The sequence below is a fragment of the Balaenoptera ricei genome, chromosome 6, assembly GCF_028023285.1.
Source record: "Balaenoptera ricei isolate mBalRic1 chromosome 6, mBalRic1.hap2, whole genome shotgun sequence".
Lineage (NCBI taxonomy): Eukaryota > Metazoa > Chordata > Mammalia > Artiodactyla > Balaenopteridae > Balaenoptera > Balaenoptera ricei.
The window spans coordinates 57,441,604-57,459,382 of NC_082644.1; the positions used below are offsets into that span (position 1 = coordinate 57,441,604).

Consider the following 17,779-nt stretch of genomic DNA (forward strand, 5'->3'; position numbering starts at 1 on the left):
TTGGTGGGAATATAAGTTGGTGCAGCCACTATGGAAAACAGTCTGGAGGTTCCTCAAAAAATTAAAAATAGAACTACTGTATGATCCAATAATTCCACTTCTGGAAGATATATGCACACTTATGTTCATTGCACCATTATTTACAGTAGTCAAGATATGGAAACAATCTAAGTGTCCATTGATAGATGAATGAATAAAAAGGATGTGATTATATACATATATATACAACAAAATATTATTCAGACATAACAGAGAATGAAATCTTGCCATTTGTAACAACATGGATGGACCTACAGGGTATTATGCTAAGTGAAATAAGTCAGACAGAGAAAGACAGTTACCTTATGATTTCACTTACATGTTGAGTCTAAAAGACAAAACAAACGAACAAAGCAAAACAGAAACAGACTCAGAGATACAGAAAACAAACGTAGCTGCCAGAGGGGAGAGGAGTTGGGGGTGAAATAGATGAAGGGGATTAAGAGGTACAAATTTCCAGTTATAAAATAAATAAGTCATGGGGGTATAGTTTACAGCATAGGAAATATAGTCAGTAATATTGCAATAACTTTGTATGGTGACAGACGATAACTAGACTTACCTCAGTGGTCACTTAAAAAATGTATAAAAATGTTGAGTGACTATGAGGTACACTTGAAACTATTACAATACTGTATGTCAATTGTACTTCAATTAAAGAAAAGAAGATGAATAGACCAATTGAAAAACAGGCAAAGGACTTGAATAGACATTTCTCCAAAAAAGATATACAAATGGCCAATAAACACATGCAAAGATGCTCAAAACCATTCGTCATTAGCAAAATGCAAATCAAAACCACAGTGAGATACCACTTCATATCCACCAGTATGTCTATTATCAAAAAGAAGGACAATAACAAGTTCTGGCAAAGATGTGGAGAAATTGGAAAACTCATACATTGCTGGTAGGAATGTAAGACAGTGTAGTCACCTTGGAAAACAGGCTGAAAATTCCTCAAAAGCTTAAACTTGGAGTTATCATATAACCCAGCCATCCCACTCCTAGGTATTTACACAAGAAAATGAAAACATATGCCCACACAAAAACTTCTACATGAATGTTCACAGCAGTATTCTTCATAATAATCCCAAAGTAGAAACAAACCAAATGTCAATTAACTGATGAGTGGATAAAGAAAATGTGGTATATCCATACAACGGAATATTATTCCACTTTAAAGGAATGAAATACTGATACATTGCTCCAATATAAATAAAACTTGAAAACATCAGGTTAAATGAAAGAGGACAGGTAAAAAAGTCAATACATATGATTCTATTTACATGAAAGGTCCAGAATGGGCAAATCCATAGAGACAGGAAGTAGATTATAATTGTCAGGGGCTGGGGGTAATGAGGAATAGAGAGTGACTGCCAATGGGTACGGAGCTTTTCTCTGGGGTAATGAAAATGTTCTGTAATTAGAAAGTGGTAATGGTTGCACATCCTTGGACTATACTAAAAACTATGGAATGAATTGTATGGTATGTGAATTATATCATGATAGAGCTGTTTACTTTTTTAAAGATAAGCATGTGCTGTAATCTAAGTGTGTGAACTCTTATCTGAATTGTTATGAAGCAGATAAACTTTGTCAATGTGTGATTGTAAATCGCAAAGTTGTTTAGTGATAAAGGGACACAGGGTTTCTACTCTGATTAACTTGATATTCAGGGAAGACTGTGTCAGACTTCCTCGGAACTTTCTCTTACAGAGAACAGGATTCTGCCTCCCTACAGATTAAAGAGAGTAAGAAGCCCTACAGATTATTAAGTGACTTTGAAGTTGAAAATGGCACCCACGTGCCAGAACTGCTATGTGCAGCCCTATGGGTTGTGCACTAGTCATACAGATGATGTTGTAGATGATGCCCTCTGAAGGTGTGCTGGCAGCCCTGCTGTGTCCTTCAAGGAGTCTTGGACCCAGGCACACTTCAGTAAGAACATCACCACCATTAACTACCTGAAAGCATAATTTTAATTCTCACTCTGAATGTGAACTCTGCTTCATAGGAATCTCTCTCTAGTCTTCACAGTATATATTTAGAATTATTTCTCCCCAGCCCAGAGGAAAACTTAAGTGTAATCACAGGTGATGCTTCTGGAACCATAAAAGGACTCACAGTGAGTGCAGTAGTCAGCTGTACATCAAGGTCACTGGAATGAACTGTTGCCTTTATGCCTCAGGTCCTAAATGATTTTCCTGGAGTGTTCAAGTGCCACAGCTTTCCATGCACAGTTTTACTGTGACAGCCTCTTACTTTCAGACCAGAAGTGAGCTTAGAAAAAGTAAAGAAAAATATATTTTGCTTATTGCCGGAAGAAAAAAGGCAAAATTAGATATCCTATTCTAGATTCTAGATTTATTTCTTGTATGGTGCTCTCTACGAGGCATTCAATATGATTCCATTCACTCTGGATTGTATTTAAGATTTTTCCCTTATATAAATACACCAAAACATAGAAGGGATCTATTGAGAACAGGTAGCTCCCCTTATATTCTTGTCATTAGTGAAAATTTATGAATATCAGATAGCTCTTAACCTGTCAGCTGAGCCTTCTACAGATCTAAATAAGACTTTTTATTTTACATAGTTTCCTACAGCAGCACAACATTTCTGGAGCCGCTTCACTGGGAGGACTCTGTCAACAATCAGTATTTCACCGGCATTAACACGCAGTAGAAGACAATGAAGCATGACTCAATTAAACAGCAAAAAAAAAAAAAAAAAAAAAAACTGTCTTCAGATAACATTAACCTAGTAGTTTTCAAAACTTATGTGGGGTTTCTGCTGCATGACTAGCATTAAGGTCAGTGCTTTGAAAACCTATGCCCAAGCACCTAACAAACCCGAACACAAGAGGATTTAGACGAAAGAGCAAAACTCTGTTTTGATTTATCTCCTTCTCATACTGTATCCAGATATTTTACAATTTATAGCACACAATATCAACTAGATCTCACTGCTGCAAAGATTAAGAACAAATTTTCCGTTTGAGATGTCAATGGAAATTTAATTTGCACAGAAGATACGGTTTGGGAGACCTGTTTGGGAGTCAGCTGGATCTAAAACAAACAAACAAAAAAGGCTTGTGCAGGAAGTGGTTCAGAGAAAATATGAAAGCACCCAGGTATGAACTCACAGGACATCTGATACTTGGGTATGCCAATCGACACATTCCAGAGCCAGAAAAGAGACATACTACAATTGCCAAGGTTCAAGAGGAAAGATGGCACTCGTCTGTGATATGTAAAAGTCCGTACTTATGTCTCACGTAACCAGGAGGGATGATGTGTTCCTTACAGACCCAGAGGTTTTTTTGTTTGTTTTGTTTTTGTTGTACTTGAAATATTTAACACCTTAGGTTTAAGCCTTCAATATTTTAGGTTTCATTATATTGAACACAATCATTTCAGTTCAAGTTGCTCTCATTGAACTGCACCATTTTTAAAAAACTATGATTTCACCAAAGTGAAGATAAAATATATTCAAATATTATACAACAAAATTTTTTGAAGATTTCACTGTTTGCGAAAATTATTAAAATTCTTTCACTTCAATGGTAACAAAAAGCATGGATAAATGACATATGTTGAACTCATGGGTAAACAGCAAAGAAAAATGCTCTGGCACATTTAAGATATGATTTATAAATTCTGAATCATTATTTTAAGCTATGATTAACATAAATTCTTTCAAGTTTGAATTTCTTTTGTAAGAAAGCTATAAAAATATGCCAACAAAAGGGGAACCAAATTAAAACAATAGACCTTTAAGATAAATTTACACATTTAAAACATGATACCTTTTTAAAGTTGTAGACATTAAAATGCATACTGAAATCACAAGTTAATTTAAAAATCATCAAAAATGATGGCAATAGAATGTGACTAAATGTCCCAATTAGACAATCACTGTTTATTATATTCAGAAGCTAGGAATATAAAATGGAAACCTAAAAAAATGGGAATTTCAAGTTATGGAAGCAACTGATCAGGATAATTTAAAAGAAGAAATGATTTTTCTGTTAGAAAATATTAAAAGATCAATGTATTGATCTTTCCAAAGAACACTAAAAGTTTACTGGTTGAATTAGTTTTCCATGGCTGCTGCAAAATATTACTACAAACTGTGGCTTAAAACAAAACAAGTTTGTTCTCTTACCTTTCTGACCCTTGAGAGGAGAACCTGTTTCTTGGTCTTTGTTAGCTTCTAGCAGCACCTGTATCCTCAGCTCATGGCCCCGTCCTCCATCTTCAAAGCGCATTGCCCGAATCTCTGCTTCCATTATCACATTGCCTTTCCCTCTCCATAGTTAAGTCAGCCTCTGCCTCCCACCCCTAATAGGACATCTGTGACTGCATTTAGGGCCCACCCAGATTATCCAGGATAATCTCCCCATCTCAAGATCCTGAACTTAATCACACTCGTAAAGTCCCTGTTGCCATGTAAGGTAACAGACACAGGTTCCAGGGATTAGGATGGGGATATCTTTGGGTTCATTATTCAGTCTGCCACAACAGTCCAAAAAATATATTTTAAAATCCCCATCTCGAATAATGATCAAGATGATGACAGGTAGAAGGACGTGCTGTCACTCCCTCTTGCGAGAGCACCAGAATCACAACTGACTGCTGGACCATCATTGACAGGAAGACCCTGGACTTCACCAAGGAGGATACCCCACGTCCAAGGACAGAGGAGAAGCCACAGTGAGACGGTAGGAGGGGCGCAAGCAGAGTAAAATCAAACCCCGTAACTGCTGGGTGGGTGACTCACAGACTGGCGAACACTTATACCACAGAAGTCCACCCACTGGAGTAAAGGTTCTGAGCCCCACGTCAGGCTTCCCAACCTGGGGGTCAGGCAACGGGAGGAGGAATTCCTAGAGAATCAGACTTTGAAGCCTAGTGGGAATTGGATTGCAGGACTTTGATGGGACTGGGGGAAACAGAGACCCCACTCTTGGAGGGCACACACAAAGTAATGTGTGCATCAGGACCCAGGGGAAGGAGCAGTGAGCCTGGGGGAGACTGAACCAGACCTACCTGCTGGTGTTGGGGGGTCTCCTGCAGAGGCGAGTGGTGGCTCTGTTTCACCGTGGGGATAAGGACACTGGCAGCAGAGGTTCTGGGAAGTTCTCCTTGGCGTGAGCCGTCCCAGAGTCTGCCATTAACCCCACCAAAGAGCACGGGTAGGCTCCAGTGTTGGGTTGCCTCAGGCAAAACAGCCAACAGGGAGGGAACCCAGCCCCACCCATCAACAGTCAAGTGGATTAAGGTTTTACTGAGCTCTGACCGCCACAGCAACAGGGAGGGAACCCAGCCCCACCCATCAACAGTCAAGTGGATTAAGGTTTTACTGAGCTCTGACCGCCACAGCAACAGTCAGCTCTACCCACCACCAGAGCCTCCCATCAAGCCTCTTAGATAGCCTCAACCACCAGAGGGCAGACAACAGAAGCAAGAAAAACTATAATCCTGCAGCCTGTGGACCAAAAACCACAGTTACAGAAAGATAGAGAAGATGAAAAGGCAGAGGGCTATGTACCAGATGAAGGAACAAGATAAAACCCCAGAAAAACAACTAAATGAAGTGGAGATAGGCAACCTTCCAGAAAAAGAATTCAGAATAATGATAGTGAAGATGATCCAGGACCTTGGAATAAGAATGGAGGCAAAGATTGAGAAGATGCAAGAAATGATTAACAAAGACCTAGAAGAATTAAAGAACAAACAAACAGAGATGACCAATACAATAACTGAAATGAAAACTACACTAGAAGGAATCAATAGCAGAATAACTGAGGCAGAAGAACGGATAAGTGACCTGGAAGACAGAATGATGGAATTCACTGCTGCGGAACAGACTAAAGAAAAAAGAATGAAAAGAAATGAAGACAGCCTAAGAGACCTCTGGGACAACATTAAACGCAACAACATTCGCATTATAGGGGTCCCAGAAGGAGAAGAGAGAGAGAAAGGACCAGAGAAAATATTTGAAGAGATTATAGTCGAAAACTTCCCTAACATGGGAAAGGAAATAGCCACCCAAGTCCAGGAAGCGCAGAGAGTCCCATACAGGATAAACCCAAGGAGAAACACGCCGAGACACATAGTAATCAAAGTGGCAAAAATTAAAGACAAAGAAAAATTATTGAAAGCAGCAAGGGAAAAACGACAAATAACATACAAGGGAACTCCCATAAGGTTAACAGCTGATTTCTCAGCAGAAACTCTGCAAGCCAGAAGGGAGTGGCATGATATACTTAAAGTGATGAAAGGGAAGAACCTACAACCAAGATTACTCTACCCGGCAAGGATCTCATTTAGATTTGATGGAGAAATCAAAAGCTTTACAGACAAGCAAAAGCTAAGAGAATTCAGCACCACCAAACCAGCTCTACAACAAATGCTAAAGGAACTTCTCTAAGTGGGAAACACAAGAGAAGAAAAGGACCTACAAAAACAAACCCAAAACAATTAAGAAAATGGTCATAGGAACATACATATCGATAATTACCTTAAACGTGAATGGATTAAATGCCCCAACCAAAAGACATAGACTGGCTGAATGGATACAAAAACAAGACCCATATATATGCTGTCTACAAGAGACCCACTTTAGACCTAGGGACACATACAGACTGAAAGTGATGGGATGGAAAAAGATATTCCATGCAAATGGAAATCAAAAGAAAGCTGGAGTAGCTATACTCATATCAGATAAAATAGACTTTAAATTAAAAAATGTTACAAGAGACAAGGAAGGACACTACATAATGATCCAGGGATCAATCCAAGAAGAAGATATAACAATTATAAATATATATGCACCCAACATAGGAGCACCTCAATACATAAGGCAACTGCTAACAGCTATAAAAGAGGAAATCGACAGTAACACAATAATAGTGGGGGACTTTAACACCTCACTTACACCAATGGACAGATCATCCAAAATGAAAATAAATAAGGAAACAGAAGCTTTAAATGACACAATAGACCAGATAGATTTAATTGATATATATCGGACATTCCATCCAAAAACAGCAGATTACACATTCTTCTCAAGTGCGCACGGAACATTCTCCAAGATAGATCACATCTTGGGTCACAAATCAAGCCTCAGTAAATTTAAGAAAATTGAAATCATATCAAGCATCTTTTCTGACCACAACGCTATGAGATTAGAAATGAATTACAGGGAAAAAAACGTAAAAAGGACAAACACATGGAGGCTAAACAATACGTTACTAAATAACCAAGAGATCACTGAAGAAATCAAAGAGGAAATCAAAAAATACCTAGAGACAAATGACAATGAAAACACGACGACCCAAAACCTATGGGATGCAGCAAAAGCAGTTCTAAGAGGGAAGTTTATAGCTATACAAGCCTACCTCAAGAAACAAGAGAAAGCTCAAGTAAACAATCTAACCTTACACTTAAAGAAACTAGAGAAAGAAGAACAAACAAAACCCAAAGTTAGCAGAAGGAAAGAAATCATAAAGATCAGAGCAGAAATAAATGAAATAGAAACAAAGAAAACAATAGCAAAGATCAATAAAACTAAAAGTTGGTTCTTTGAGAAGATAAACAAAATTGATAAGCCATTAGCCAGACTCATCAAGAAAAAGAGGGAGAGGACTCAAATCAATAAAATCAGAAATGAAAAAGGAGAAGTTACAACAGACACTGCAGAAATACAAAGCATCCTAAGAGACTACTACAAGCAACTTTATGCCAATAAAATGGACAACCTGGAAGAAATGGACAAATTCTTAGAAAGGTATAACCTTCCAAGACTGAACCAGGAAGAAATAGAAAATATGAACAGACCAATCACAAGTAATGAAATTGAAACTGTGATTAAAAATCTTCCAACAAACAAAAGTCCAGGACCAGATGGCTTCACAGGTGAATTCTATCAAACATTTAGAGAAGAGCTAACACCCATCCTTCTCAAACTCTTCCAAAAAATTGCAGAGGAAGGAACACTCCCAAACTCATTCTATGAGGCCACCATCACCCTGATACCAAAACCAGACAAAGACACTACAAAAAAAGAAAATTACAGACCAATATCACTGATGAATATAGATGCAAAAATCCTCAACAAAATACTAGCAAACAGAATCCAACAACACATTAAAAGGATCATACACCACGATCAAGTGGGATTTATCCCAGGGATGCAAGGATTCTTCAATATACGCAAATCAATCAATGTGATACACCATATTAACAAATTGAAGAATAAAAACCATATGATCATCTCAATAGATGCAGAAAAAGCTTTTGAGAAAACTCAACACCCATTTCTGATAAAAACTCTCCAGAAAGTGGGCATAGAGGGAACCTACCTCAACATAATAAAGGCCATATATGACAAACCCACAGCAAACATCATTCTCAATGGTGAAAAACTGAAAGCATTTCCTCTAAGATCAGGAACGAGACAAGGATGTCCACTCTCACCACTATTATTCAACATAGTTTTGGAAGTCCTAGCCACGGCAATCAGAGAAGAAAAAGAAATAAAAGGAATACAAATTGGAAAAGAAGAAGTAAAACTGTCACTGTTTGCGGATGACATGATACTATACATAGAGAATCCTAAAACTGCCACCAGAAAACTGCTAGAGCTAATTAATGAATATGGTAAAGTTGCAGGATACAAAATTAATGCACAGAAATCTCTTGCATTCCTATACACTAATGATGAAAAATCTGAAAGAGAAATTATGGAAACACTCCCATTTACCATTGCAACAAAAAGAATAAAATACCTAGGAATAAACCTACCTAGGGAGACAAAAGACCTGTATGCAGAAAACTATAAGACACTGATGAAAGAAATTAAAGATGATACCAACAGATGGAGAGATATACCATGTTCTTGGATTGGAAGAATCAACATTGTGAAAATGAGTATACTACCCAAAGCAATCTACAGATTCAATGCAATCCCTATCAAATTACCAAGGGCATTTTTTACGGAGCTAGAACAAATCATCTTAAAATTTGTATGGAGACACAAAAGACCCCGAATAGGCAAAACAGTCTTGAGGCAAAAAAATGGAGCTGGAGGAATCAGACTCCCTGACTTCAGACTATACTACAAAGCTACAGTAATCAAGACAATATGGTACTGGCACAAAAACAGAAACATAGATCAATGGAACAAGATAGAAAGCCCAGAGATTAACCCACGCACCTATGGTCAACTAATCTATGACAAAGGAGGCAAAGATATACAATGGAGAAAAGACAGTCTCTTCAATAAGTGGTGCTGGGAAAACTGGACAGCTACATGTAAAAGAATGAAATTAGAATACTCCCTAACACCATACACAAAAATAAACTCAAAATGGATTAGAGACCTAAATATAAGACTGGACACTATAAAACTCTTAGAGGAAAACATAGGAAGAACACTCTTTGACATAAATCACAGCAAGATCTTTTTTGATCCACCTCCTAGATTAATGGAAATAAAAACAAAAATAAACAAGTGGGACCTAATGAAACTTCAAAGCTTTTGCACAGCAAAGGAAACCATAAACAAGACGAAAAGACAACCCTCAGAATGGGAGAAAATATTTGCAAATGAATCAACGGACAAAGGATTAATCTCCAAAATATATAAACAGCTCATTCAGCTCAATATCAAAGAAACAAACACCCCAATCCAAAAATGGGCAGAAGACCTAAATAGACATTTCTCCAAAGAAGACATACAGATGGCCACGAAGCACATGAAAAGATGCTCAACATCACTAATTATTAGAGAAATGCAAATCAAAACTACAATGAGGTATCACCTCACTCCTGTTAGAATGGGCATCATCAGAAAATCTACAAACAACAAATGCTGGAGAGGGTGTGGTGAAAAGGGAACCCTCTTGCACTGTTGGTGGGAATGTAAATTGATACAACCACTATGGAGAACAATATGGAGGTTCCTTAAAAAACTAAAAATAGAATTACCATATGACCCAGCAATCCCACTACTGGGCATATACCCAGAGAAAACCGTAATTCAAAAAGACACATGCACCCGAATGTTCATTGCAGCACTATTTACAATAGCCAGGTCATGGAAGCAACCTAAATGCCCATCAACAGACGAATGGATAAAGAAGATGTGGTACATATATACAATGGAATATTACTCAGCCATAAAAAGGAACGAAATTGAGTCATTTGTTGAGACGTGGATGGATCTAGAGACTGTCATACAGAGTGAAGTAAGTCAGAAAGAGAAAAACAAATATCGTATATTAATGCATGTATGCGGAACCTAGAAAAATGGTACAGATGAGCCAGTTTGCAGGGCAGAAGTTGAGACACAGATGGAGAGAATGGACATATGGACACCAAGGGGGGAAAACTGCGGTGGGGTGGGGATGGTGGTGTGCTGAATTGGGCGATTGGGATTGACATGTATACACTGATGTGTATAAAACTGATGCCTAATAAGAACCTGCAGTATAAAAAAACAAACAAAACAAAACAAAAAAAAAAATAAAATAAAATCCCCATCTCCATCCTAGGAGTTATACAAGTTAATGCTATCTTGATCAGCTTTACTTAGCATATGTCATTATTTTCCATTGGGAAGTTACAGCTTGGTCAGGCTGGCTTACCATCAATATCTTTCAACTGAGGGTCTGTCCTAAAAGCATCCATTTGGTCTCTCAGCCCAAGCTAGAGACACTGGGCAACATAATAAAGGGGGTTGGTTCCTTTGAAAGGTAGGGACATACAGCACGATTCTTCCCATTACTAGTCATACAGATAGACGGATGTGTTTTATTTTGTTTCGTCTAATCACTAGATAAGTGATCTAGATTTCAAACTAAAACACACTTCTGAAAATTATTCCTTTGCTGTGCAAAAGCTTTTAGGTTTAATTATGTCCCATTTGGTTATCTTTATTTTTATTTTCATTACTCTAGGAGGTGGGTCAAAAAAGATTTTGCTGTGGTTTATGTCAAAGAGTGTTTTTCCTATGGTTTCCTCTAAGAAGGAGGAAACATTCCTGGCCTTACATTCCTGGCCTTACATTTAGGTCTTTAATCCATTTGGAGTTTATTTTTGTGTATGGTGTTATTTGTAGTGAGGTGGATGGACCAAGAGTCTGTCATACAGAGTGAAGTAAGTCAGAAAGAGAAAAACAAATACTGTATGCTAACGCATATATATGGAATCTAAAAAAAAAAAAATGGTACTGATGAACCTAGTGGCAGGACAGGAATAAAGACATAGACATAGAGTATGGACTTGAGGACACAGGGGGTGGGGAGGGGGAAGCCGGAGCGAAGTGAGAGTAGCATCGACATATATACACTACCGAATGTAAAATAGCTAGTGGGAAGCAGCTGCGTAGCACAGGGAGATCAGCTCGGTGCTTTTCGACGACCTAGAGGGGTGGGATAGGGAGGGAGGGAGGGAGGCTCAAGAGGCAGGGGATATGGGGACATATGTATGCACATGGCTGATTCACTTTGTTGTGCAACAGAGACTAACACAGTATTGCGAAGCAATGATACTCCAATAAAGATCTATTAAAAAAAAACCAAAAAAAACCTTATGTGTTACCTGGGAGGATTAGCTTAACACGAATTGGTGCTGCAAAGATGTAAGGTTTTAAAAGTTTACTTTCTTTCATTATTAAAATATATGTGTTCGTTGAAGAAAATGTGAAAGCTATAGATTGCAAAAATGAAGAAAATAAAAATCACCTGTAATACTGAAAAAAAAAATTATTCCTAACTAGTCAGGAAAATTTTTTTTAATTTGTCCTCTTTAAAAACTGCTAATTATTTCTGGAAGATAGGCCCAGTAAAGTGGAAATAATGTGGGCTTTGGAGTTATAGCTCTGGGCTTACTAATTACTAGGTTCTGTGTGATCTTAGGTAGTCAAATGCTTAACATTTTAGATGATCAGTTATTCGTCTATAAGATGGTGATGGAAATACCTAAGAAGTTTATTGTGAGAACACTAGGGTTTTGCTATAATAGCTGGCATAGAATAGCTGCTCAGTAAATATGTTACTTTCCACCTTTTACATGAGAAAACTTGTCTATAAAAAGTGCATAGTAAAATAAGATCGATTTACCATTGTTCAGTATTGTCCATAGAATAAACTCAGATGTAACTGGTAAATAAACTAACATGAAAATAGTAATGCTCTCATTGAACGCTTGATAACAGCATATATTATAAATGTGAAATAAGTAGTGTTGCCAAGTTTAATAAGAGTCAGACATTTGGTAAATTAAAGTTATCATTCTACTATTTAAGAGGTTATTTACATCTATGTCATTAAATTATCACTGAATTGGCAATTCTCCCAATTTCCTGCACCTCTCTGCATTTGCATTATGTCAGCCTAAAATGTTTATGTTAAAAATGCTGGCAAAGCCTCAATAAGTATGACTCAGGTGTCAAAACAATAACTTTAAGAATCCCTTTGGGGCTTCCCTGGTGGCACAGTGGTTAAGAATCTGCCTGCCAATGCAGGGGACACAGGTTCGAGCCCTGGTCTGGGAAGATCCCACATGCCGCGGAGCAACTAAGCCCCTGCGCCACAACTACTGAGCCTGCACTCTAGGCCCGTGCACCTAAAACCCGTGCTCCGCAACAAGAGAAGCCACTGCAATGAGAAACCCGAACACTGCAACAAAGAGTAGCCCCCGCTCGCTGCAACTAGAGAAAGCCCACGTGCAGCAACGAAGACCCAACACAGCCAAAAATAATAAATAAATAAAATAAATTAAAAAAAAAAAAGAATCCCTTTGATAGTGATGGATAATACAAGTATTTTTCTAGATCACAAAAGGTAAGAAAATCTACATACTAAGGTGTAAAGTAAAACTTCCTTTCCCCTGCAAAAATATTTGAAGTTGTTCTCCGGAGAAGTCTACTTTATACATCATTCTTAAGGAAGTAAAGAAGCTGATAGAGCAACCGTCTTTGTCAACACAACACAGATCTCAAATATGCAGCCACTGGTCACTGAGGAGCTCGGAAGCAGTCTAGAGTTTCTCAGATCTCCATAGGATGTGTCATTAAATCTTCTCCTCCTGCTGGGTCTGACTTCTGGGGAAAAAAGCATACGGTATAAAAATTACTATATTTGGTAGTGAGTACTAATGATCACTCAAAAGGCTCATCCTTCAGTCTCTATGGCCTTTAGCATCTAGTTGGTTATAAACGTGACGTGCTTTGATTTGATTTAATAATCTTTTTGAATTTATAGTTCAGAATTTATTGTATAAAATTTATCTGTAAAATCAGATACTCCCATATATGGAGAGACATATACATTTATTTCTGGTGTTATCCCATCAACAGATTGTAAAATTAAGGCAAGAAGACCAAGGTCTGTCCAAGGCAAAGTTTACAAAGGTGCTCCTTCCCCTTAAATTACTAGGATCTGAAAACAGATTTAACACAAACATAACACACACAAACCAGACATATAAGTGATGTAAAGTAACACTGTTTTTCTGCAGTGTGAGAAGTGGAAGCTCAATGATGTCACATGAACTAAAAAACTGTATTTGATTTCTATATGGGCAATATCCTAATCACTATATGGAACGGCAGAGGAAAGCATTTTGAAATGTGCAGGAATTATTCTATGATCCATATAAAAACAATAGCATTTTCTGTGTTACAATAAATTTTCAAGTTGAATTTCATACATGTCATATTATATTACAGGGCATATTCTTTAATATTCAAAACACAGAATGGTTAATAAAAAGAACTCCAAGGAAAGAAGTAGAGAAATTTGGTTAAAGATTAATTTCACTTCACAGAAACAGCTTTCTAAAGATTTATATAAACCCTATTATACTGTCCCAGTACTATGAGAAATAGTATTGTGCTGCACAGTATGACAGTAATAGTGCTGTGTTATCTCAGATGGTATAAGTCACTTGGTTGATTTGGCTAATACACAGACAGTACACCAATTTTATTTACCAAGTCCAATAAAAAAAAATTCTTAGAAGTTGGGTATATTTGAATCAAATGTCACTGTAAAGTTAAGACAATACAGATTCCATAATACATACTGTTATTCTCTAATGCATCCATAATGAAGAACTCAAAAATGAAAAGTAATACAAAATATGGATTTTGTATTAAAATTCTTTGTCAAGAAGCACCATTCACATCAGAAGTTAATATCACTGGGGAGTTAAACGATTAAGACAAAAACAAATACAAATTACAAATATCCTTTTGTTCTTCACTTACCATGATGCAAACTGCAAGGATTTAACCTTTAAGGGTTAAAGAGTTTAATCAATGTCAATGTCTGATCTTCTGAAGGCAATAAAGAACAGTCTGCCTAGCGATACCCAACAGAACATCACTTTGTCAAGCCACAAAGCACCCAAAAGCTTGTCAAGTAAGTTACCAGAAACCTCTTTGTGGTTAGAACTCAGCTCCTTCCTGCTTGACCTATTATTTGATATTTGACCACTTGGTTGCAAGACACTTGCTCTTTCTAGCTGAAATGTCACTGGGGCATCTTGTCAGCTCCCCGACATCTCGGCCTGACATACAATTTTACTTTTGTGTGCTACAAGGCAGAAAATGCAGGGCAATGGCCTTGTTTTAAATTCTGTCAGCATCAAAGATGGGCGTCACTCTTGGGTCCTACCAACAACACAAACAAAAAAGGAGTCTATTTTGAAGGTCAAAACAGCCATTACCTTGAAGTTTTTCAGCTTATACAAAATATATTACCTGCTGTACTGGTGTGGGAACTGTCCTTAAAAAGTGCCTAAACACACCACAGACATCTTCCCAGCACAACTGCTCTACTTTCTTATCAAATGCAGGCTTGATAAAAGGATGAGTTTTCAGTGCCTGCAGGGACCAGATTCAGCAGTTAACTTAACTTGTTCAAATGGGCAAGTGGTATCATGTAGCTTTACAAGGAGCAACCTGACCTTCTCACACTGACCAGGAGTGACATTATTGTGCAGGAGGGGAAGCAGTCACATCATTTCTGTTTTGCACAACCTGCTTAAAGTTTGCAACTAAATGCTTGTCTTCAGTTGAGCTGACAAGAGAGAAGAGGGGGCCCAGTGAACCATGGCAGGGCTGCCATGAAATGACAGGAATCATTGGCATACATTTCAAATAGCTCTCTCAATCCTATTAAAGTATTGCAGTCCTGCTTTAAAACAGACAAGTATGAAACAACTTTGATAGATAGAGACTAAAATGGCTTATTGATTTTTTTTTTTAAGTCTGAAGGAAATTATCCAAAATGTGTCATTCTTTAACATTTAAAAATATGTTACATAAAAATGAGCAACTGCGATAATAAATAAAAACTTAGAGGGAAAAAAAAGTTGGTTATTTCATTATTCAAGGAGACATAGATACCTGCACACATCAAGGTATCACACAATTCTTAAAAACCCACAGCCACTTGTGCTGAAACAAAATTCAACTGATAAGAAAATCCCCCTTCAAAACAATTTTAATTGTACTGTTAACTCTTCCTGCATCCTTTTTATTTCATAAAGTCATAATCCAATCTGAGCTGGTCTCTCGGCAGTAGCAGACATCATCGCTGGAGAGGAGTGAGATGACGACAGGGGCGCAGGATTTATAAGTGTCTCCTTTAAGAAAGTGTAAGCTGTGTCAGGTTCAGCTTTCAATGGCAAAATATCCCCAACATCAATTGTGTCAGCAGGAAGAGCAGCTCTTGAAGGAATGGAGAGATTTGAATGGTCTCGTGATCCTGTCTATGATATAAAAAAGAAAAGAATAATAAACATAGAATTGAAAACTCTTAAACAGACTCTGAAACCATAAACAGAGAAGTGGACTAAGAATCACTGTAATACGGAATGGGGTGGAAACTGCCACTTAAATAATCTATATGATAATACATAAATATGAAATTATTTTCCAAGTTGTGATTGAACCTCATTTGTTCTATATCATAAACTTGTCAGGACATCAGGTGTTTGCCTAGACACTAAAACTTGGTATAAAACTTTTATCAAGTTATTGAATCAAAGGGTCAGTGCAATCAGGCATTTTTACCTCTGCTTCCATCCGCTGGCAAATTACAGAAACCAATGCTAATAATGTTTTCTCACTATGCTATATAATATATGCTGTATAATTGGGAGATTAGACTGCTTAGAAAATGAACTATGGATATTTATGTTTTTTAAGTTATCAGCCTGACTTATTTAATTGAACAACATAGCACAAAGAAAAACAAGTTAATCCTAGTGCCCTATAGAAAACAGCACACCAACGTATAAAATGCCAGTGAGATGAACTTTTTGTCTTTACCTTTAATAATACTGCCACCACCCTGTTTTAATAAAGACTGTTTCTGTTACGAGTATTTGGAAATCATATATCAAAATATGGGAGTGCAACATGAAAACAATTTGTCACATATTTTAAAACATTACAGTTACCCAGAAACTCCTGGAAATCAAACTTAAGAAACCCACACACTCATTAAGTACTTAAAAACAGAATATTTTGTTGAAGCTATAATTTAAGCCTTAAGTAGTACCAGTAAACAGTAGTTAACCTTTAACATAAATGAAGTTTTACCAGTAAAGCAGATAGGTGTTATATTATGGCTTTTATAGATAGTAGGAAAATAGTAATCAATTGTATATCAGAGTTTTCCACATTCCCAGCAAATAAATGTTGCTGAGATAAGTCTAGTCATAAGTGTCTCCACTAAAAACCACTTTTTATACTGCAGAGTTTTTTTAAAAAACACACAAACATCTTTTTGGTAGATTCTCATGGTTTTGACAACAAAATAGCGTGAACTCTAAGGATCTGCTTTATTATGTCATGTTACACAAAACCGTTTCTACATGTGAAAACAAGAAGGAAGCTATCTCTGGCTTTAGGAACGTATTAGAAATTCAACTGTTGTATGTGTTACCATTTTTGTGGATTTTTTTTAAACTGCAACTGGAGAAAAATCAATGGCTGCATCTAACACCTAGTTCAGCAATTTTCTTTGATCTCCGTTCTTTTGATTTCTTGATACTCCACTGCAAGCCTACAGCTGACGGAAATCATCTCTTGTTCTGCTGGAAGTCAAAAAAAAAAAAAAAAAACCTCACCTAAAATGACCACTTGAATGGCTTTATGAAGGAGAGGATTTAGCTTATCCTTGCAGAAGGCAAAGAACTCCTGAGGTCTTGTGTCGATCCTGATTAGAAGCACCGATGAGGTTTCACTTGCAGAACCTTAACGCTGGGCCTAAGCCTATCAGTTCAGAACCAGAACAGAGGCATCTCATTACATCAGAGGCTCGAGGTATAGATTCCTGCACTTTTCCTGCTGCTAGAACCATCTTTGGTGATTTTTTTTAGCCGCGTATCTGAATTGGCAGTGTTATTACTTGATTGATTTTGCTGCTGTAAAGACTACAATGCCATCTACTAACTGATTCTGCCAGACTTAGGGGCGAGAGGAATAATGGAAGAGCAGGAGATAAAAATCATACTATTTATTATGATAAAAAATATTGTCAGGCAGCCTTCAAAATTTTGTTGTTACATCTTTATAAATACTTCAAGTTCTGGTCTAAAAAAACTATATATGAAAAGAGAGGAGTGTGCAGAATCAGACCAAGGAAGGTCACCTATTCTCTAAGAGTATTTTCTTCTTGATGCTTTAGACTAGAGAAAGGCAACTGTGCCAAACT

The 17,779-nt window shown here is 37.3% G+C and overlaps 1 protein-coding gene across 8 annotated transcripts in view; it reads right to left on the minus strand.

Annotated features, from left to right (window-relative positions):
- Nucleotides 1–14,230: 14,230 nt before the first annotated feature.
- Nucleotides 14,231–17,779, minus strand: part of CCDC171 (coiled-coil domain containing 171) — a 364,663-nt gene continuing 361,114 nt past the window's right edge. For all 8 annotated transcript variants that reach the window (XM_059924676.1, XM_059924681.1, XM_059924684.1 and 5 more), the window contains one exon: nucleotides 14,231–15,827. In XM_059924676.1, the coding sequence (XP_059780659.1) occupies nucleotides 15,606–15,827 (222 nt within the window). In that variant the 3' untranslated portion in view covers nucleotides 14,231–15,605. The remainder of the gene's footprint in view (nucleotides 15,828–17,779) is intronic.